This window comes from Saccoglossus kowalevskii, chromosome 7 (genome assembly GCF_978046115.1).
Source record: "Saccoglossus kowalevskii chromosome 7, keSacKowa6.1, whole genome shotgun sequence".
NCBI lineage: Eukaryota > Metazoa > Hemichordata > Enteropneusta > Harrimaniidae > Saccoglossus > Saccoglossus kowalevskii.
Window position 1 is genome coordinate 36,505,988 of NC_140647.1, and position 23,557 is coordinate 36,529,544.

Below are 23,557 nucleotides of genomic sequence, written 5' to 3' on the forward strand. Positions count from 1 at the left end.
TATAGTAATATAGCTGGATTACAACCATGTCAGGAATACGATTTTTTAACATTAAAATGATTGACATTTGTACATTGTATCTGATCGTCAAACAAGTACTTGTCTATATTGAGAGATATTGCTCTGGAACAGCATTAAAAATCAGCCATTTTGAATACATGTATATATATAACATGATGTATAACGAATATATAAAATTTGAATATAATCAGTCAAAGCATTTAAGAGATATGGCTCTAGAACCCCAATCATTAAAGCGAAATGGCCGTCAGTCAGCCATTTTGAATCCAATCTGAAAAATAAAATGACGTGCATCAGGAACCCGCAACGTCTAATGTAATGTACCAAGTTTGAACAAAATCCATCCATAAATGCCAAAAATGCTTGATATATGATGAATTTTTAGCACAAAAATGACCACCATTCAGCTATTTTGAATAAGATTATCAAACCAATATATCTGTTAATCTATGACATGATGTATAATGAATATTAAAAATTGGAATATAATCAGTCAAAACAAGTCAGAGATATGGGTCTAGAAGCCCATTCATTAAAACAAAATGGCCGCCAGACAGCCATATTGAATCTGATCTGAAAAATAAATGATGTGCATCAGGAACCTGTTTGAAAAAATCCATCTGTAAACAGCCGAGAAATGCTTGATTTTGATGATTTTTAGCACAAAAATGGCCGCCATTCGGCCATCTTGAATCAGATCGTGAAACAAATTGACGTGCATATGCATAATATCATGTATGATGTATGTGTGAAGTTTGATTGTGATTGGTCGAGGCATTTCTAAGATAAGGGTCCGGACGCATGGACAGACGGACGCACGCACACACACACAGACACACACAGGTCAAAACATAAGTCCCCGTTTTCGGACTGCGTCCGAACGGGGACTAACAAAATTAGCTTCTAAACCATGCTTCTGTTTCCTGTCAAAATTGGTTTATGGGTACACCTGTTTACTATGAAGAAAGCAGCGTCTTGAAAACTGTCTGCCAGTTGTCAATTTAGTAGGGCAGCAGCTCAAATTTCACTACTTCAAGTTTATGCATAAATTAACACCCAGGCTAGTTGTCTGTATGATTGCTGTAACACTATTCAACTAAAAACAATGCCCCAACGGCATTTTGAAGATAAACACATTGTCAATCATTTGTGAAAATTTCAAAACAAAAAGTCAAAGCATCTAGGAGCTATTTTTTTTTAATGTTCTGGAGAGTGCACTAAAAAGAAGCTGAGATAATTGCTAATTTGCATAACAATTCACTCAGTAAGAAGTTTGCTAATGCTCATAATTAAAATGGCTGTTACAGTTTCAAATTTAAATGTATTATCGTTTTGTAAAAAGTTAAATACAGTGCATAATATTGAGATCCCGACATTTCTATTTTTTTCACCATGTTTTTTTTTTATTATTTATGTACAGCCTTGCTAAATCTTGCTAAGCATTCAAAAGAGATAATTTTGCACATGTTATCTATATTTTAAAATCGTTTTTTGAGTATGTTCAACTATTCACAATTCTACAAAATTTCAACAGTCTATAGCCAAGACTTTTTGGATAATAAAATGCAAAAAAAAAATAATTTCACTCCCAAGTGCCCACGAACCTGCATCTCTACCTTAAATGAAACGCCATATGACATGCAAGTATTGTTCATGGGGCTGCACTGTAAGGAATGTAGTGGCTCAATATTGGTGGCACTCCTTGGCTTGATGGTCTGCTGTATTGAGCAGTCAATGTGTATTGGTCTGTAAGCAATGCTCTATACAGGTATATTGGCTCAGTATTGGTGGCATTATTAGGCTAGATGGCCTCTTGTATTGGTCAATGAATGGATATTGGTCATGGGACAGAACAGCAAGAAACACACCATGTAGTGGCTCAGTATTGGTGGCATTATTAGGCTAGATGGCCTCTTGTATTGGACAATGAATGGATATTGGTCATGGGGCTGAACTGCAAGGAACACACCATGTAGTGGCTCAGTATTGGTGGCATTATTAGGCTAGATGGCCTCTTGTATTGGTCAATGAATGGATATTGGTCATGGGACAGAACAGCAAGAAACACACCATGTAGTGGCTCAGTATTGGTGGCATTATTAGGCTAGATGGTCTCTTGTAATGGACAATGAATGGATATTGGTCATGGGGCTGAACTGCAAGGAACACACCATGTAGTGGCTCAGTATTGGTGGCATTATTAGGCTAGATGGCCTCTTGTATTGGACAATGAATGGATATTGGTCATGGGGCTGAACAGCAAGGAACACACCATGTAGTAGCTCAGTATTGGTGGCATTATTTGGTTAGATGGCCTCTTGTATTGGACAATCAATGGGTATTGGTCATTGCACAAAGCTTTAAAAAAATGTTCTATATATTGGTTCAATATTAGTGTTAGTACAAGACTAGACGGCATACAGAATTGGGCAATAAGAAATGTTCTACATATTAGCACTGGTAGCATTATTGTAATGAATAGGTTACATGTATATGGAATATTCTATACATACATATTGACTCAGCAAAGACAATACATACCATCAATTAAAGCTGTTACTGGCACTTCAACTCCAATAACTGCTTCTGTATATAACTCAACAGTCACTGATTCTATGTCTTCTTGAACCAATACAGACACAGTATCTGATTCCATAGACACATTATTATAAGCATACATGGTAACTCTGAATGATCCTGTAGCATTAAAGGTATAGTAGATAGTCCAAGAACTGTCAGGGTTTCCAACAACATCAGCTTGTATTCGTCCATTACCAACATCAATATCAAAGCTGATATCACTTCCTTCATACAGATGTGCATAGATTTCAGTTCTATTACCCAGTATGGTAGGATGGCCTCCTGATAGCAGCAGTCCTTCTACTGCATCTTGTACAATATATTGGTCTTCTAGATAAACTTCATATGAGCTGATTAAGTTCTGTACAGTTACCACTAAATCATACACACCACGCATGGTATATGTGTGATTGCTTCTCTGTGCAGCTACATAGTCTGCAGAGGGAGGGTCTTCATCGGATATTGTCACATCATCTGAGCCATCACTAAAATCCCAGATGAACTGTATATCACTCCCAGCAGTGACTAATGCCAGGACAGAGACAGTGTCCCCAGTTGTTATAACTTCGCTACCACCAACATCCAATTGTAAGTCTACAATCATTTCTAAAGCTGTGACTTCCACATATGCAGTGAGAAAACTCACATAGTTAGAAACATTCACACTTAGTGAATATAATCCAGCTTCAGGAAAGTTGTAATGAAATGTGTTCTCAGTGTGCTGGACACTTTCAGAGATATTTATACCAATTCCATTTACTGCCCAATCATACAATATAATTTCCGCTGGAACAGTCAAAGTCACTGTTACATTGATGTCTTGGTTAGCTACTACCCAGGGATTAATGTTGATAGTAGGGTAACTAGCAATAGCCTCCTGTGCTATAATATACTGCGGTAAACTAGCAAATTCTGGATGGTCATGAATACTCGTAACTTCCACTGTTGTATTGTAGATTCCTGGCTCAAAATATCTGTGCTCAAACTGTAAGTTCAAAGTACATCCTATACCATAACTGGATGTGATATGAATATAGTTTGGTTCATACCATTGTGTCATGGAATCAGTTTGGTTGCCATCATGTAATGAATATTCATGAGATATTCCATCATGAAAGTTGATGAACATCGTGCTGTCCTGGCGATGTGCAGTTACTATAGAAACAGCAAATCTTACAGATGTGTCAAATACTTTAACATAATAGGAAGGTGATTCCATTGTAATGGTAATGTTTGAATGCCCTTTATCCACCACAACCTGAAATAAGAGTTAACATTATAACTGGTCAGTATTAATAATCCACTTCCAATCATTTGATATTCTACAGTCTGTATACAGTACTGTCACAAGCAAAAATGTTTTTGTTGATTGGTGCTTTGGACAACAAGTTTTAATTATTATTAGTGCGGTTTGTTAGTTGGCCATGAACGCATCGGTTCTCATTGTGTTGTGGTAAATGACTTCATTAATTGTTGAACATGGCTACAAGTGATACGGTCATAATGACAAATCGGCGATATTTTTGGGAGTGAACATCTGAGTATTTTTACCACCTGACCAATGAAAACAACGGTCGAGCAAAATTGTTTTACTTTGGGCTAGTTGTTAAGACTCTTCTGAACAGTGTATTGAAAAAGATTACCCCTACATGTGTAATATATAAATTTGGTTACTTAAGTTTGTCATATAGTTTAGTTTGCGCTGTTTTTTCTACTGACTCTACAATCAGTGTTTGACAGCAGCTCACACAGAGCCTATAGAACTACATAATAGTTCAGTGATGTAGCTCCGCCCCCAGAATAGTGTAGTTTCAGCAATGGTTCATATGAATTAATGGAACTTCAATTATTTAACCTTTTGAGTGCAATTTGGAACCATCTACAACATTTTGTACAGTTTGCTCCTCCCCACAGGAAATGTTGATAAAAATTGACAAACTTTTTTAATTAAAAACTAAAAGCAATATTTGAAACTGTATGGTGCAAAATGATGATGAAATTTAGTGACAATTTTACCAGTTTGTGAAAAACATTTACACTGAATTTGGAGCAACAAAAGCACTCAAAGTGTTAAGGTGTATTTAAACTCAAATTGGATCATATGTACAATAGTTGAAATCAACAGTGCTATCTAATGGTACACAGTATCAACAAATTATGAAGAGGATATGCAAGTGTGTGCTATGAAGAAATCACATGAATTGAATAAAATTACATGAATTGAAGTCATGTGAATGAAGTCATGTGAATTGAAGAAGTGTGAATTTAAAAATGTCATGTGAACTGAAGACATGTGAATGAAGTCATGTGAATTGAAGAAGTCGTGTGAATATAAAAATGGCATGTGAATTGAAGAAGTCATATGAATTGAAGAAGTCATGTGAGTTGGAGAAGTCATATGAATTGAAGTCATGTGAATTGAAGAAGACAAGTGGGTGAAGTCATGTGAATTGAAGAAGTCGTGTGATTTTAAAAATGTCATGTGAATTGAAGAAGTCATGTGAATTGAAGTAGTCATGTGAATTGGAGAAGACATGTGGATGAAGTCATGTGGATGAAGTCATGTGGATGAAGTCGTGTGAATTGAAGAAGTCATGTGAGTTGGAGAAGTCATGTGAGTTGGAGAAGTCATGTGAGTTGGAGAAGTCATGAATTGAAGAAGTCATGTGAATTGAAGACATGTGGGTGAAGTCATGTGAACTGAAGACATGTGGGTGAAGTCATGTGAATTGAAGAAGTCGTGTGAATTTAAAAATGTCATGTGAATTGAAGAAGTCATATGAATTATGAGATGACCACAATATATATATATATATATATACTATATTTTTAGAAATTCAAATGCAAATTAGTGAGTCTGGTAAAAACATATTTGTGTTCATCTCTAACTGTTTTTGATAGTATCCTTGCTTATTTGCTAAGTGTTGTAATCTGTAAGTTTTGCGTGTTAGGTATGCTTTGTGATGCTGATGGTTTGAAATACGTTCACAGATATTAAAAATCTCAACTGCTACTGTAACATAAACTTTATATCAATTTTTTTTATGTTTAATTTCTATTGAAAGGTTAGTGAAAGCCCAGGTCGTGATATTCAATATACTAAAAATAGACTTACAATGCAAAGCGTCTCAGCAACACTGCCAAGATGATTGGACACATTAACACTGATGGTAAATAGCCCAGTAGTGTTAAAAGTATGCATCTGAAAAATAAATAAATAATAAATTAAAATTCCATTATACCAACCATGTGTTTAAATACATGCAGTACCACCAAGAAAGTACTCAAGTTAAAACAAATACACAAACTAAATGAAGCTAGGTTCACACATTAAGAGACAGAGATCTGACTTTGGAACAAGGCTGTTACTAAACTATTGGTAGTAGATTCATAAAAAATAGTTGTCCTATAAGTTCAAAAGAAAGGTCACTTATATGGAAAACAACTTAAGAGTCAATGTACATCTCTGATTACACTTTAAGGTAATGGATCATGCTTCATATTAAATATGGACATTTTAATATACTGTAGTTCATTTTCAAAGAATTATCCTGTCTGTGACTAAGTGACTTGATGATGTCCTACGAAGCTGAAATAATGATATTTCTGATGTGGATAAGAATGTGAATACCAAAAGTCTCGCATTCCTTTCAGTTACTTGAAACATCAAACAAAACAAAATTTTGGTGCAATACAATTTTATAGAAGTTTGTACCAAATTCAAATTTTGCACTACAAAGACCGTGTTTACAACTGCACATACATGGAAAGCATTATGGGAGATAATTTCCCATAGTACTGGTAGGTAAATAATGAAAAACTGTCACACTAAAACTGACTAAATTTAGTGCCAGTTTATTAAATAGTTTTAACAATGATATGGTTCATATCAGTAATACTATCCGACTTAACCATCCCATCTCAGTGAGCAAAATTTTGAAATATTAAGAGATAATTTCAACAATGGAATCAATGCTATAATGAAATCTTCATGTTACCATGAGATTTCATACGTTGTCGCTCAAAAAAGTGTTTCCCTAATGTCATTAACCATTTGATCGCCATTGTCAACTTTTGGCGCCATCTACAAAATGACTTTGTACAGTCTGCTCATTCCCACATAAAATGTTAATAACAAATGTCAAATCTTTTGATCAAATACTAAAAGTTAATATATTAAAGCGAGCGTGTCATTGTTTACAAACAAGTATCTACCAATGAGCCTCTGCGTTTTTAGCATGTGTTGTTATCATCGCTAGGGACTCGATTCCCGCGCGTGCGCAGGTGACAACCCTCCCTCTTTGTATGGTCCAAAATAATGACAATTTTATTGAATAAGGAAAAAATATGGAAAAAATATCTGGCACTCAAAGGGTAAACCTATGATACACAACCTGAAACTTCTTAATCACCCACAAGAAAAATAACAGAAAAAAATAAAAGTAATGATTACTGTAAACCTTTTAATTTATGCTGATATAAATTTTGTGATACAATATTTTGACAGCATTCATGGACTATGAATTTTGTCTCTCAATAAAATAATCAGTTTACAGTAACATCATTCCTGCTGCCAACAAAACATTACATCCAGTAATATACGTAATGTGATATCGGGTGTGTGTCCATGTCCAATCAACTGATAGTAATATAGAAGAAAAACACTTTTTTTTTCTTAAACTTGTAGTTAAATAAATAAAACCAACTTTATACTTTTGTATCTTAGGTGCCAGAAAACTTTAAACTTTCATTCTTTGCTACCTTACCTCTCGTAAAAGAAAGTTTGAAAGAGTGAAATAACAAACTACATTAAAAATTAAAGTAATTTTTCACCACCAGACTTTCTCACTCAAATTTGTCTGCACTTTTTTCTTATATTCTTTAATATTTCTGGAAATGAATTCAAATTTTGGAGCTAACATACAAAATTAAATTTTCCGTTTTTACTCAAAAAAATTGATCATTTTTGTCCAATCTTTTGAAAGAAGGGGCATACTATAAACAGGATTATTTTGTGATGAAAAGTGGGAGCTGGTGATGAAAAGGTTAATTATCCATGGCCTTCTAGTATAACATGAAAAATTACGTATTTGGATGTATAAGTATTTGTAAACAGTGAGTGATGGAGTTCAAAAATTGACATTCAGGTTGAACTACGACTAATCTAACTTCAACCTAAAATGTCAAACTAGCTTATAATATTAATGTGTGTGCTTTGACATCTCCACACATGTATTGTATTCAAAAACAGCAGAATTACAGCAGTCAACTTTAATGGTTACAATATCACAAAATAATTTGGATGTGTTGATCTAAATATTCAGCATGGATTTAAAGCTTATATAAGAAAATTATATAGACTTTAAGAATGTTGTACACAATTGAATGCTATAGCCTACAGCTACATGTATAAACATTTGTTTCCAATCATTACATGCATTCAATCTAATGTAGTGATTTATACAGACTTTTTTTTTAAATTAAGGGCCTGTACAAAGAGTAAAACGTACATCATTCAATGTTATTATTTAACATATTTTACAGACATTCTTATAATATCAATTTGCGTCTAACAAACAAGTAAATGAGCTTTTGGTGGAAACTATAATCACATTAGACTCTCAGCTCATCAGATGAGAAGGAGAAAGTTCATGATCTGCAGCCCAAACATTAAGATCCATCAATCAAAATGTGATGGTTTGGGAATATTTATTTAGTCTATGAGCACTAATGATGTAACTTTAGGTAAATGTTTTGTTCAGGAAATCCAAACATGTCGTTCAACGAAAATCATTAAATTGAGATTGTATATTTTCATTCCAAAATGAAGCAGACTCCATGTGAAAGAAACACTACATAACTACACCCCTAAGGTAGTATGCATATTTTAGTGTATATAGCAGTAGCAATGTTTCATGTCAAAATCTGTTTACAATTATTCGTTTTAGTATTAGTCAAGAAGTATGTGAACTTTTTTGGTTCACTGTCAATCTGATTTTTGAGAAAAAATTGTAAAATAATACAAATGCCATTTTAATAGCAGTAGTTTCCATAGACCATAATGGAAACACATTTCCTCATTAAAAAACCCACTCAAATATTGTCAATTTTTTAATACTTCTAGACATCAAAAAGTGCTTTGTAAAACATTATATATATTTGTTTCACTAGGCTAAATTTTGAGATATTAAGATGTATCCTTGCCATAGGAAACAATGGCAATATGCCCTGAAACAGAAAAAAAACATACCGTATTCACTGTATTTTATTTGAACTAAGTACGGTGATCACATTTTCCTAATTTTTGTTGCATGATATATGAATATATGATCAAAGAAAGCTTAGAAAGAACTCCTGTGTGCTGAAGGTATTGGAGGCATGAAGTTAGCACATGTGCTTCAAGTAGCTATGGTTTAACAATTATAAATATTTAATGAAATAATATATATATATGATGACTTTTGGTCATATATTTTGTCAGACAAAATTATAACTCCAGTTGCATGTCCCTATCAGCAACAGTACTTATACCACATTGATTTCAACCCAAACAAATCAGGTTTGTGCATTATCCCAGGGCATCTGTGTGCCACGTTTCATCAAAATCTGTTGAATGGTACTTGAGAAACAAATGAATATGCCTAAAATGTGCTAATCAATATGCTAATTAGGTTATTATTATGCATGGCATTTCAACCCAAAACTAATCAGGTCTGTGAATAATCATGAAGCATCAATGTACCAAGTTGAAATGTAAAAATTAGTACTCAGCAGAAAAACTGAAAATTTACTATTTATACAAATTAGTTAATTAATATGCATTAATGTTAATCAAATACTTTGAATTGTCTCATGACATCTATGTACCAAGTTTTATTGTAATGTGATGATTAGTACTTGAAATGTTAGTGGAAAAGCCGAAAATTGATTAACCTTTATGCAAATAAGGTAATTATTATGCAGATTTTTACCCAAAACTAATCAGGTCTATGAATAGTCATAGAGCATCTATGTACCAAGTTTCATTGTAATGTGATGATTAGTACTTGAAATATTAGTGGAAAAGCCAAAAATTGATTAATTATGCAAATTATCAAAAATATTTTTACTTTTGTATAGTATTCTAATGAGACACTTATGACATTATTTTGATTTGCTTTTAAAATGTCAGCATGTCAACTACTTGCCCTTTTACTGACTTGTAATTTAACATAGCCGGTGGTCATGTAACATGTGATATGCCTTCCAATTTTTACTGACATCATAACACAGTTTGTGAGATAAATCTCATTACGCTTACACTGAAACTGTAGAGGAACCTATTACATCAATGCAGTAGGCTGAAGTGTAGGTCAATTTGAAGTGTAGGTCAATTTGAAGTGTAGGTCAATTTGAAGTGTAGGTCAATTTGAAGTGTAGGTCAATTTGAAGTGTATAACAGAAATTAAAGCTATACAAATTCATAAACTATAAAACTTATTAGGAGATATAAGGTAAGAGACAATGTATAGAAATCCATAAACTTATTAGGAGATATAAGGTAAGAGACAATGTATAGAAATCCATAAACTTATTAGAAGATATAAGGTAAGAGACAATGTATAGAAATCCATAAACTTATTAGGAGATATAAGGTAAGAGACAATGTATAGAAATCCAAAAACTTTTTTTATTTTTATTCACAATTTTTTTCTGGATAAAAATAGTTTCAATTTAATGTGAATTTTTGAACAAACAAAAATAGTTTGATGTTTTTTTTAGGATTAGATTATAAGCTACAACTTTGTCCATAGAAGTTTATAATATCCCTTATAATAATGGATAAAGGAATAGAAAATCCAAATTGTCAACTACTGTAGAATACTTTATTTTAGCTGGAATTAATTTTCGCTGAAAAGACATTTTAGGGGTTTTTATTTTCACTGATTTTTGGCAAGTTGAATGTAAAATATAGGAAAAAAGGTATATTCGCTGGATTTTATTTTCACCGAGTCATTCCTACAGCGAAAATTAATTCCAAGCGAATATAAAGTATTTTACAGTATACAACAGACACTGTAGTTTTCATCTCAGCCACAGATCTTCACAGCAGATCTGAAATTTTAGTTTTAAAGAAGAAATTAATTTAAACAGTTTTAGTTAAAATAGATAAAATATTTCCTGAAACAAATTCATATTGACATGTCCATCCATGAAGGCACTAGCTTATATACCAAAAACCAAATCAAAAATTCCAACAGCTTCCAAGACAGGTGGAATATTGAACTACCAAATGGTCAGACACCCTCCCAGCTTCCAAGACAGGTGGAATACTGAACTACCAAATGGTCAGACACCCTCCCAGCAACCTATCAAATGGTCAGACACCCTCCCAGCAACCTACCAAATGGTCAGACACCCTCCCAGCAACCTACCAAATGGTCAGACACCCTCCCAGCAACCTACCAAATGGTCAGACACCCTCCCAGCAACCTACCAAATGGTCAGACACCCTCCCAGCTTCCAAGACAGGTGGAATACTGAACTACCAAATGGTCAGACACCCTCCCAACAACCTACCAAATGGTCAGACACCCTCCCAGCAACCTACCAAATGGTCAGACACCTTCCCAGCAACCTACCAAATGGTCAGACACCCTCCCAGCAACCTACCAAATGGTCAGACACCCTCCCAGCAACCTACCAAATGGTCAGACACCTTCCCAGCAACCTACCAAATGGTCAGACACCCTCCCAGCAACCTACCAAATGGTCAGACACCCTCTCAGCAACCTACCAAATGGTCAGACACCCTCCCAGCAACTTATTAATTTTGACGAAACATTTTGCCTTGCTTATTTTATATATTGTTTTGATATTTTTGAACCAAATGGACATAACCTTATTGGCTAAAAAATGTAATCAAAATTTGAGTAAAAATACTTAAACAATGTGATACAGTACATGTGAAAAAATGGTTAAACAGTGTGGTTGAGGTACTCTTGGTACAAAGACATTCTTTCATCTTCATAAATATTTATAAATTTCAATGGCAGCTATATCTAACCAGCCAATCAATGAGCACAGTGTGCAACAATGTCATTTGAAAATGTTTCTATGCTATTCAATTGGCCAGTAGAAACCTCTTGTTTTAGTTTGAATTGTGAAATTTTTAAATATTTAGAACCATAAAGAGAATGCTCTTGTTGCATCAAGAGTAATAAACTAGAGAAATCAGTGTACCTGTAAGTCTTTAAAACATCCCATGCCTGTGCACTGTGAATCATCCATGTAAGGAGATGATGTAATCACCCTGTCATCATCACTGATTGCCCAATTAAAAGTCAAATTGACACCAAACACTACAGAGGCCTGCAAATGAATTGCGGTGTCCACAAAACCAGATACTGTTGGGGTATTATCGGGTATTGCACTATGTTCTGGTATACATGAAGGAATTGACCTGGAACCGGGAACATGACCAATTTCCAAACCAGCTGGTATTGGTGCAATTACTGTGATATTAACATATCTTTCAAAGGTTGTAGAAATAGTATGGTGAACTGTAACCCCTGTAAAAAGCAAACAAATCGTTACATTATACTTCTGTGATACCACATATGTGTGAGTCAAAAATATGTTTCATCTCAAACCTTTTTTTAATCTTACTCTTGCATTTCGTTCATGTGCAGTGCTCACTCTAAGCCCCAAGTGCATGGAATATGCCTAATAAAACTTCATCTGTGAATCAGTCATTAAGCAAGCAAATATAACAACCTTTACACAATCTAAATGCTTAGATATAGTCATACTGTAGTGCATATGCTGTTCAATGTTTGTCTAAGCATTAAAATGTTTAAAATTACAATTATTCATTTGCTAAAAATAAATTAAAAATATCATCGTTTAGTACAGAAAGTTAAATTGCAAAGCAAGTCAGTGTGAAATGAGAGATTAAAGATTAAATGACCACAATAGAGTTCTATACGGGTGATATTTGTCTGCTAAGGCTTGTTGTTTTCAATCGCCATTTGAATATTATAAATATTTTATATAAAACACACCTTCATGAAACCAAGTGTAATCAATGAGTGTTTTTATTAATTTGTTTAAATTCAACAAAGCGCCAACAAAGAGCAAGCCAAGTTGTAAATCGAATTTGTTTCACAAATGTTGAATTGTGCTACTGTTACACTGAAGTGCAAGTAAACAAGTCGTCACTGACTTCAAATGTGTTGTCTGGCACTTTCACGTTTCAGATTTCAGTAGTCTATTTACATGATTGATTACAAGAATTGAGACTATGCTGTCATTTCACTTTGAATTATCATCAAACACATATGTAATTAGTTTATTTTGAATTATTTGCAAAGATAAATTAAACCAAGTCTAAAGTATTCTGTAATGTCAGTATAATTATTGACAATAGCGACATTCTCATGACTTCACAAACAGCTGAATGTCGAGACTAATTATGGAAATTTTGCCTGGCACCATCATAATTATATCAGTCACTTAAAATATTCAAATGTCAGCCAGTCTTGATGTATTTACGTTAGTTCTATGTGTAAATATGTCGATACTGTAGACAAATTTATGTAATCAGTTCTAATCTTACTCCAGAGAAATCGCAATGACAAAATCTCAGTGGTTTGCACTGTAAAAGTACAATTTAGGGACTCAATTTGCTCATGCAAGATGCAATAGCAATGGTGTTGTCTACAATTACAAGATTACCAGAACCGGAAAATATAAATTTCAAAGAATTCATTAGTAAGTTATTTTTAATAAATAAAAACAGATTTTTGTCAGCTAAACACTGTAAACACTAAAAACTTGTGTCAAGCTAACAAACACTGTTTTGTCTTTCAATCAACATAATTCACCAAAAATGCAGGTCAAGTTAAATAAATGTTAATGTAATAGTAATTTTCAATGCCTGACTAGTTTGATTTTTGGTTTTTTCTTCCTATTCATGTTAGCTACCCGGTATATATGGAGGCTTTCAGCTAGTGATGTGTTAATTCAAATAATGAACAATGATATATGTATGGTGTAGAACATTTGAAGGAGTTATGTTGATTTAAAGATAGCAATAGATAGATCAGTTCGCTAGCTTAAACCAAGTTTGTTTTAGTCCTTGTGTTCCAATAATTGTAGACAAGCTAGAAATAGTGAGTATATGTCGTCGGGCAATACAAACACAGCATTTACTTCATAACGACTAGATACATTGTAAAAATATAAGCAATAAAGAAGTTCAGCAGTTATTATGGTGACACTCCAGTATGATTGAAAAGAGTGAAGATTTTACGATCATTCATTCATAATACTATGTCCTGGATACATCATAGTACAATTCTTAGTTTAATGAGAGGTGTTCCTTGCAATCACTATGTGTAGCAGCATATATCATGCAGTCTTTGATGGCCAGAATTTTTTAATCCTTTGAAAACCAGAATTTTTTAATCCTTTGAAAACCAGAATTTAATAATCCTTTGAAAACCAGAATTTTTTAATCCTTTGAAAACCAGAATTTCTTAATCCTTTGAAAACCAGAATTTTTTAATCCTTTGAAAACCAGAATTTTTTAATCCTTTGAAAACCAGAATTTCTTAATCCTTTGAAAACCAGAATTTTTTAATCCTTTGAAAACCAGAATTTTTTAATCCTTTGAAAACCAGAATTTCTTAATCCTTTGAAAACCAGAATTTTTTAATTCTTTGAAAACCACAATTAACATGAGAAAAGTGAAGGCATAGCAACAATGTGTGTTTTGTTCTTACCTATTGTGTATGTTCCTACATCTTGAAATGTATGTAGTATATTGGAAGAAATAGTGGTATCTTCTATTGATGATTGTTTACTTGTAATACTACCAGATACATCCCATGTAAAATATATTAAAGATACATTTGTAGCATCATATCCTGAAAAGCATGAGGAAAAAAATCTCAATCTTAATAGTCACATAGTTTAGTACTGGTACTTCAAATTCAAATGACTGATTAATTACTTTAACTGTTACAGCTGCCTACAAACTTACACATACTATAAAGGAAGGGCAAGGAGGGGATAGCTGGTAAGTTATTACGAAAATACCCCTTGCCGACCCTCTACTATCTATCATATCCAAACAAAAATCTGATTTTTTCACTCGATTTTTCATGTGAAAACCTTGCAGTGGCCAGCAAAAAATTTCATTTAAATGATATACAAAATGCAGAAATTCAAATACAACATTGCAAACACTGAAGGAGATAGAGATGAAGAAGCTACCAGTGATAAAAAGAAAAAAAAAATTAAATGTGATCTAACAGGTGCAATTGGATCTGATAAACAAGATATTTTTTTGTTTGGCCTAATGATTATTTTACCAAAGAAGTATCTGTACACCCAGCTTATATAACTGGTACTTCTATGATATACAAGCATATACAAGCACTTCACTATTCACCTACATATTTATACAGATACATGTACGTTAATTTATTTACAATTACAGATATTTCAACTATACTCACCTAAATCAGTATCTCCTGGACTAGCTAATTGCACAGATATTTCAACTATACTCACCTAAGTCAGTATCTCCTGGACTAGCTAATTACACAGATATTTCAACTATACTCACCTAAATCAGTATCTCCTGGACTAGCTAATTGCACAGATATTTCAACTATACTCACCTAAGTCAGTATCTCCTGGACTAGCTAATTGCATAGATATTTCAACTATACTCACCTAAATCAGTATCTCCTGGACTAGCTAATTACACAGATATTTCAACTATACTCACCTAAATCAGTATCTCCTGGACTAGCTAATTGCACAGATATTTCAACTATACTCACCTAAATCAGTATCTCCTGGACTAGCTAATTGCACAGATATTTCAACTATACTCACCTAACTCAGTATCTCCTGGACTAGCTAATTACACAGATATTTCAACTATACTCAGCTAACTCAGTATCTCCTGGACTAGCTAATTGCATAGATATTTCAACTATACTCACCTAACTCAGTATCTCCTGGACTAGCTAATTACACAGATATTTCAACTATACTCACCTAAATCAGTATCTCCTGGACAAGCTAATTGCACAGATATTTCAACTATACTCACCTAACTCAGTATCTCCTGGACTAGCTAATTGCACAGATATTTCAACTATACTCACCTAAATCAGTATCTCCTGGACTAGCTAATTGCATAGATATTTCAACTATACTCACCTAAATCAGTATCTCCTGGACTAGCTAATTGCACAGATATTTCAACTATACTCACCTAAATCAGTATCTCCTGGACTAGCTAATTGCACAGATATTTCAACTATACTCACCTAAATCAGTATCTCCTGGACTAGCTAATTACACAGATATTTCAACTATGCTCACCTAAATCAGTATCTCCTGGACTAGCTATTTGCACAGATATTTCAACTATACTCACCTAAATCAGTATCTCCTGGACTAGCTAATTACACAGATATTTCAACTATACTCACCTAACTCAGTATCTCCTGGACTAGCTAATTACACACAGATATTTCAACTAAACTCACCTAAATCAGTATCTCCTGGACTAGCTAATTACACAGATATTTCAACTATACTCACCTAACTCAGTATCTCCTGGACTAGCTAATTACACAGATATTTCAACTATAATCAGCTAACTCAGTATCTCCTGGACTAGCTAATTGCATAGATATTTCAACTATACTCACCTAACTCAGTATCTCCTGGACTAGCTAATTACACAGATATTTCAACTATACTCACCTAAATCAGTATCTCCTGGACAAGCTAATTGCACAGATATTTCAACTATACTCACCTACAATGTAAATCAGTATCTCCTGGACTAGCTAATTGCACAGATATTTCAACTATACTCACCTAAATCAGTATCTCCTGGACTAGCTAATTGCATAGATATTTCAACTATACTCACCTAAATCAGTATCTCTTGGACTAGCTAATTGCACAGATATTTCAACTATACTCACCTAAATCAGTATCTCCTGGACTAGCTAATTGCACAGATATTTCTACCACTATGTGATCATTCTGCTGAACTGTGTATCTTGGCACTTCAACTGACACATCCACTATGTAGGGACCTAACACTGAGTACAAACTAAATGCTTTATCTCCTCCACATGGCTGCACTGTATCAGCAAAGCACCTGTCAAAACAATACAAATTACAATATAAAATGCAGAGTTACATTTTTTTCCAAGAAAGGAATTCCCACAGGATTTACAACAAAATATAATGGTCTGCACTGTAAAATCTGTATTACCCCGGTAGAAGCTGCAGTTTCTATTAAAATAGTACAATGCAACAGAGGGGATGCGGTTTCTATTAGAACATCTACACAAATTAGAATTCAAAAAAAAATATTGGTGACTTCTATTAGGAATGCGGCTTCTAATACAGATTTTACAGTAATACTGTGAAGGGATTAATTATTCAATGGGTTTTAATTTTGCTTACCGGTATTTTGCTGACTGGAAAATGCGCTAATTGAAAACCCAGTGAATATGTAAAATTTAGCATAGAACACATTATCTAAATGATAAAACTATGAATTTAAAACTCACTGAATATGCCTGAAATGGTAAATCAGCGAAATTTAAACCCAGTGAAAATTAATAAGTAATACTTTAAAGTCATTTATTTGTACTATTTTGATGTTTTGAGCAACTTCACTGGGTTTTAATTTCACAAACTTGGCAGAGAAACAATTAGTTTTATTGTTATTTTATATGTTCACATGGATTTGATTAAGGAAGGAATTTAACTAATCGGCAAAATTAGCAAAATTAAAAACCAGCAAATAAGTAATGTTTACAGTATTATAATAATGATATAGCCAACAGTTGTTCACAGTCAGTATTCACAACAAAATGATACTTGATCTTATCATTCTTATCATATATTTAGTTTATTTATTGTATATTGTGTCAGGTGATGTTAAATATCCCATCATATACTAATCTTTCATATCACTTGGTATGCTATGATGAAGTCATGTTGACCTTCAAGAAAACATTCCATTTTATATTTGTCGAAATCTTGCACATTGTATTTTGGTGTAAAAAGCATTTTTTGTCTCCTTAAATATTTCACTCTGACCATCTTGATATTTTGTAAGACATATTCCCCACATGGTTGTATAATATTGAGACATAATACTGTAAATCACAATTTTGGAAAATACATATCTTCAAGAATTTCAAAATTTCATAGCAATTTACATTTATCAGGGATCCTATGACTCAGAGTATCAGTGACTTTCGTGAAATTCTCTGACTTTATTAATGCCATAAAATCTTTAAATGTCATAAAATTTCTAGCAATGCAAAATAAACATTTTACAGTATTTCAAAGTAACAGTACCTCCTAGATACAACTATACATATAACTATGTGAGTGTACAATTTGTGTCAAAGTGTGAAGCAGTGAAAATTAAATGGTTTACAATACAGGTCACAAGGTTTGTAAAAAGTTCTTCTTTACATTTTATACTTGTACTGAAATAAAGTTTCAAACTCTACAAAATCTCTCATAAAGTCTACCAACAGATCACAGTCAAAAAAGCACTTGAATTAAGCATGCAACTGTCTCAAAACTTTATGTGTAGTCTTAAAATCTAAAATTTCTAGGATAAAACTTCTGAGGATAAAACTGATTCTTTCTTTGCCCTGGTCATTGAAATGATTTTTGATTATTTTATTCATAATGAAATCATCGTTGACAAAAATATAGTATTAAACAGATACAAAATATATGTGACTGTACAGGCAAAAGTTTGCATGGTGTAAGATGTACCATATTTTTAATATCAATTAAAAAACTCAACATAATGATATAAACATTGTCAAATACAATGTGCCAATTAAACTTATGCAGCAACTGCAAAGAATACTAAATTTTAGTTTTAGCTCATTTGCATATCAGAGTGGTGATATATGAGTGAGTGATTCGCAAGTACAGATCATGATGTAATGATGTAGATTACCTTGCATGGCACAATTCCTCATCTAATGGAGTTAATGTTGAATAAAAGGAATAACCACAAGAACATTGAGTACCATTTAATATGCCAGCATATTGGTATCTGAAAACAAACATAGAAATATGTTATACATGTAATCGGTTGATATTAGAAAATGCATTTTCATCCTCGTATATTATATCACAGATTTTCTCTATTATAGTAGCACACACATTGTAGGGGATTATGTAACAGGGGTGTACCTATGGTCAAAATATCTTTATGTACAGTGTGCATGCACATAACTATGAAGCAATGAAAGATTCTTGCAAACTGAAAGACCTTTGGTTGAGTGTTGTCAGCGTGTCTTCCCAACCGTATTCATAGCAATTGTTCATCGTTGGCTTCAATATTTGCAGTATTCTCTTTAAAGTTTTTGCATTTTTTACATTGAAATTCACTCTTTGCTTCCAACTTTAGCTCACTGCTCCAAATTTTTTACAAAATCTGAAATATTCATTCACTTTAATACATTTTATGTGTGATGATATACATAAATTTAAAATTGCTATTGATAATATGTACAAAACTAAAGCTCTGCATAAAATCATTGTCAAATGTCTTTTTAATTTATTACTCATTTTCTTACTTTTAGTGATGTCATAATAGAAATTATTATTTATATAAACTGAGTTGATTACACTGTAAGGCAGTGTTAATACACACAGTCAGGTCTTTCCAGGGAACTTTAGCAAAGACTGCCAGCCATCCAAACCTTGCAACTTGCAACAGACAGCATAGATACGTATGCTAACTTGTATAATGAGTAGCATATATAAAGTAGAGCCAGAGCAATAAACATTTTAAGTGATGCATGTGTAAATTACAATTATTGTTTCATAGCAATCTTCAATGTTATGTAAATACAGCAATCAAAACATGCCCAGTTAGAATCATTCACTGTGATAAAAATAACAACGCACAGCAGGAACTATATCAAGTGTTCACAGAACATGTGTTGAGTAGACTGGATTTCATATCAAAGTAAGGAAAACAACATGGTTTCCCTACTAATGTAATAAGGTACAATTGTGTCAAACACTGCCATCTGTACAGGATTTAGGGCAATAAGTCACAAGGTCAAGCCTGACATGTTATATAAACTTATCCATTGCTAACTTTTATATAGTCTGTACATGTACATGTACTATATAGAATGGGAAATATTCACCAAGTTTAATTTTAGTTGATATGACCAAGAATTAAATAGATTTGTTTCTGGTTTAAGGTTTCTAAAAAATGAAGCAGTCTTGCATTTTATTTTTATTTTAAGTTAACATGCACACAGACCAAATACAGATACACTGGGGGGGGGGGGGGCATATCCCTAGGTTTTAAAAATACGGATTTGTGAAGGACACAATAAATTCAACACATTAAGTTGAATTTAGCATAGCTAGCTATCAGTGAAATTAGCGAACATAAAACCCAGAGAACTCTGTACAGTACTTCTATTTGAATATTACATTGTATACCTAGCAGCATTCTGCCCAAACCAATAAATTCCCTACTTACAGTTTATTATTAGGCAAAATATTATTATCCTGGAATACATATTTTTTGTAATTTTCATTACATTTTAATACTTATATTTAACCTATAAATATCTGAAACCTAAAATAGCAGATGTTAAAAATATCTGTACAACAATGATATTAGTGTTATTACAGATTAACTTCCTCTAATAGGTGATTTTCCATTCAACTGTGGAATCTCGCGAGTTGCATGAAAGATGGGCACCGAACGTCTGCCACAAAAATCAAACGATTTGATTTTGAACTCAAATTTCTTTATTTCGTAACTCACATCAAAAGGCTGATCTTTGACAGGGGAATATTGCGTTTGAATACCATTACTTCATCGAAATTGACCATCATCAAATGTGTACAGCACATTATTAAGCATGGAAATACCCCCCAAAATACTTTTGCGTTTGTCGAATCAATTATGATGTTTGTCTCCACTACGACGCTATGACCTTTGTTTGTCCTGTTTTTATGTTCAATTTCAAACATAGCACAGGATCTTGCAGTGAACAGAAAATGGTCCATTAACAAATTGTATCAAGGGAATGGAGAAATATTCTCAGGGAGTAGTTGCATGGTAAACTCACCCTCTTTGTCTGCATTGATTACAACAAATGGCAGCTGTCAATTCATTACTACTATCTATAATTGTGTAGGTCAAAACAAGAGATGATTCTTGTTCAGAATAACATCCCTGATACCAAACAGGATCTGAAATTAAAGAAAACAGAGATGTACATGTATTATATAAAAATGACACAATTGTTTATGATTTGTGGGCATGCATAGGGACTGGTTGAAATGATAAAATAACAGTAATATATTGCAATATATTGTCCTCCACACCAGGCTGTAAATGACAAATTTAACCCTTTTGGAAAGCTAGTGTACTGCAATTCAGTAGATTATTTACTAACAGGTGAATCATAATGTACAGATCTCAAACAGAGTATGAGGTTTTGACAAGGTTACACCGCAGAACAACTAATTTATAACAACTTGCTGGAATTTATACGATAATAGGTTTCATCTCTGAGCAAATCATCTCTTTTCGTCTCTAATATGAAAACGGAAAAGGAAGAATCATTATACTTTTAGGAGCTAATCAGCGACAGCCTTGTATTCGAATAGGTGAAGTGTTCTATGTTCGTATGCAATGAGGTGTTTGTATGCAAGGGATTTTCCAGCAAATCACCTTTGAAATGGGAAATCCCAGACATGTGCCAGACAGAAAGCATTATGTGTTCCCTACTGCAATACAGACTGTGGATGCGGCTGAAAGTAGCTACCAGTGATTGGCTGCCCCATTATTTCTGAGACTTGCTGTAAGCCACTGGAATCAAGTCATCATTTTTTTTTTCCTTTAGTTACATGACATTGTATTAAATTTATATTTACTGTTGTAATGTATTTACATTTTACCATACATTACATCCAGATTGTTCTTCTAGAGTTAAAAAAGTTACTAATATTATTAATTGACAATATATATTTCATATAAGTTTTTATCAACTTTATTTATTTTACTGGTTTGATTCATTAAATTCATGAACTTATTTTCTTGTTTTCAAAGTTTAATGACTTGGGCAAATGCCAGTAGCACATGCCACAATTAATGTCATACTTCTTATTAAATGTATATACTTCATTGCTAAAATATCCAATACTTAAGGATATACTTATAAGGATATACTTTTGTAGTAGGCACCAAAATTATGGTCCAATATTTTGTATATTTACAGATATTTTTCTATAAATTATTGTAATTTTTGTTGAAATTGATCAGAATTTTTCATTGACTACTGTGAAAGGTGGGAAAAGCTTTTTGTTCAAAGGGTTAAGGTCTCTCTGATTAAATTTGAAGAAATTATACTTTGCAGACGTAAATATATCAATGGTAAGCAAAAAAGAAATCCAAAATACACATAACACAGTCACTGTCTTCATAGGCCATGAAACTATAGCAGCTACAGCATGTATGGTTAAATCTTCAATAATCAAACTTTAACGTAAATTGAACTTTAAGCCCTGACAGATACAAGGATACAAACTGTGTGGTGATAAAGCCACAGTGCTTTGCTTTACCAGCACACAGGTGTAAATGTTACAATAGTTTATTGTTTGTTTGTTTCAAAAGTACAATAAAACTATTTATTTTCACTATTTAAGTTTGAGCATATTCACTGTGTTTTTCATAAATTCGTCAAGAAAACAATGAGTTTTATTATTATTTTACATGTTCACGTAGATTTTATAATTAAGAGGATTTTATTAATCAACAAAATTTAAACCCACTGAATAATGAATGCATCTACAGTATGTTAATCATTACAACTTCTTTTGGGAATAATTATGTAAAATAGTGTATTTAAATTATTAGCACCATAGTGGTTTAAATTAAAAAGCAGGTGGTTGGCAAAGGTATGAGACCTGTATCAACTTTAAACTAGTGACTTTGATTGTTGCTCAGATCAACATGTACGAAGAGAAAGCATCTAGTTCAATTAGGAAAGTGGTGGAGTGATTGTAATACACTAATATTTCAGTATTTGGTGCAGATCCTATAGGGTTGTGGGCACATATATAATGAGAAAATTAATACCCATTCATACGCATTTGTAGATAGGACTGGAAGATTACCACTGGTACTACATGTATATATGAAACCAAAAGAGCCAATCAACAAATACTGTAAATGTATTAATTAAATAACCATATTTACTCTATGTACTGTAAGATCTGTATTGGAAGCTGCGGTTTCTATTAAAATGGTACAATGCAACAGACGGAAAGCGGTTTCTATTTGAGCATCTACACGCATGAGAAATGTTGATTTTTTTGTTCTCAAATGTTCAAAAAAAATGGTGCGATTTCTATATGAGATGCAGCTTATAATACAGATTTTAGGTACGTGCGTCTATAGTCAAAATAAGTCATATATTATGAAATATAATATTTTGATCATATTCACTGGGTTTTATTGTGATTACTGATTCCTCATTAAAAGAATGAACTACATGTCTATTGTAATTTCACATTATTACAAGGAGTTTTCAATAAAAAAGAAAACCAAATAAAAGTTTACTGAATGATAGATGAGGATGGGTAGTCGCACCCAAACTATGACAATGCTATCGGTGTTTAACACATATTTACAAACAATATACTATTATATTGAATGTTTAATACATCCACTGATAACTTGAGATTGTTAAACAAGGTGGAAAAATTGTCAATTTTCTATGTGTGTAAATCAAACAACATTTTGAATGAAAAAAATGTTAAATACTTTAAAATTGCACACATTTGGAACAGGTAAAACGTCCTCCATTAGGTAATGGATATCTACATTAACACATTATAACACCCCTTGTGATAT

At 32.9% G+C, this 23,557-nt stretch overlaps 1 protein-coding gene across 1 annotated transcript in view; it reads right to left on the reverse strand.

Annotated features, from left to right (window-relative positions):
• The window catches only part of LOC100375380 (polycystin-1-like protein 1), an 87,481-nt gene extending 66,955 nt beyond the window's left edge, over positions 1-20,526 (reverse strand). Inside the window, exons 1-7 of the mRNA XM_085501928.1 lie at positions 20,459-20,526; positions 18,617-18,715; positions 16,599-16,777; positions 14,367-14,510; positions 11,824-12,152; positions 5,717-5,803; positions 2,563-3,859 (exon numbers count right to left, since the gene is read on the reverse strand). Of these exons, the coding sequence (XP_085358054.1) occupies positions 2,563-3,859; positions 5,717-5,803; positions 11,824-12,152; positions 14,367-14,510; positions 16,599-16,777; positions 18,617-18,715; positions 20,459-20,526 (2,203 nt within the window). The remainder of the gene's footprint in view (positions 1-2,562; positions 3,860-5,716; positions 5,804-11,823; positions 12,153-14,366; positions 14,511-16,598; positions 16,778-18,616; positions 18,716-20,458) is intronic.
• Positions 20,527-23,557: the final 3,031 nt, after the last annotated feature.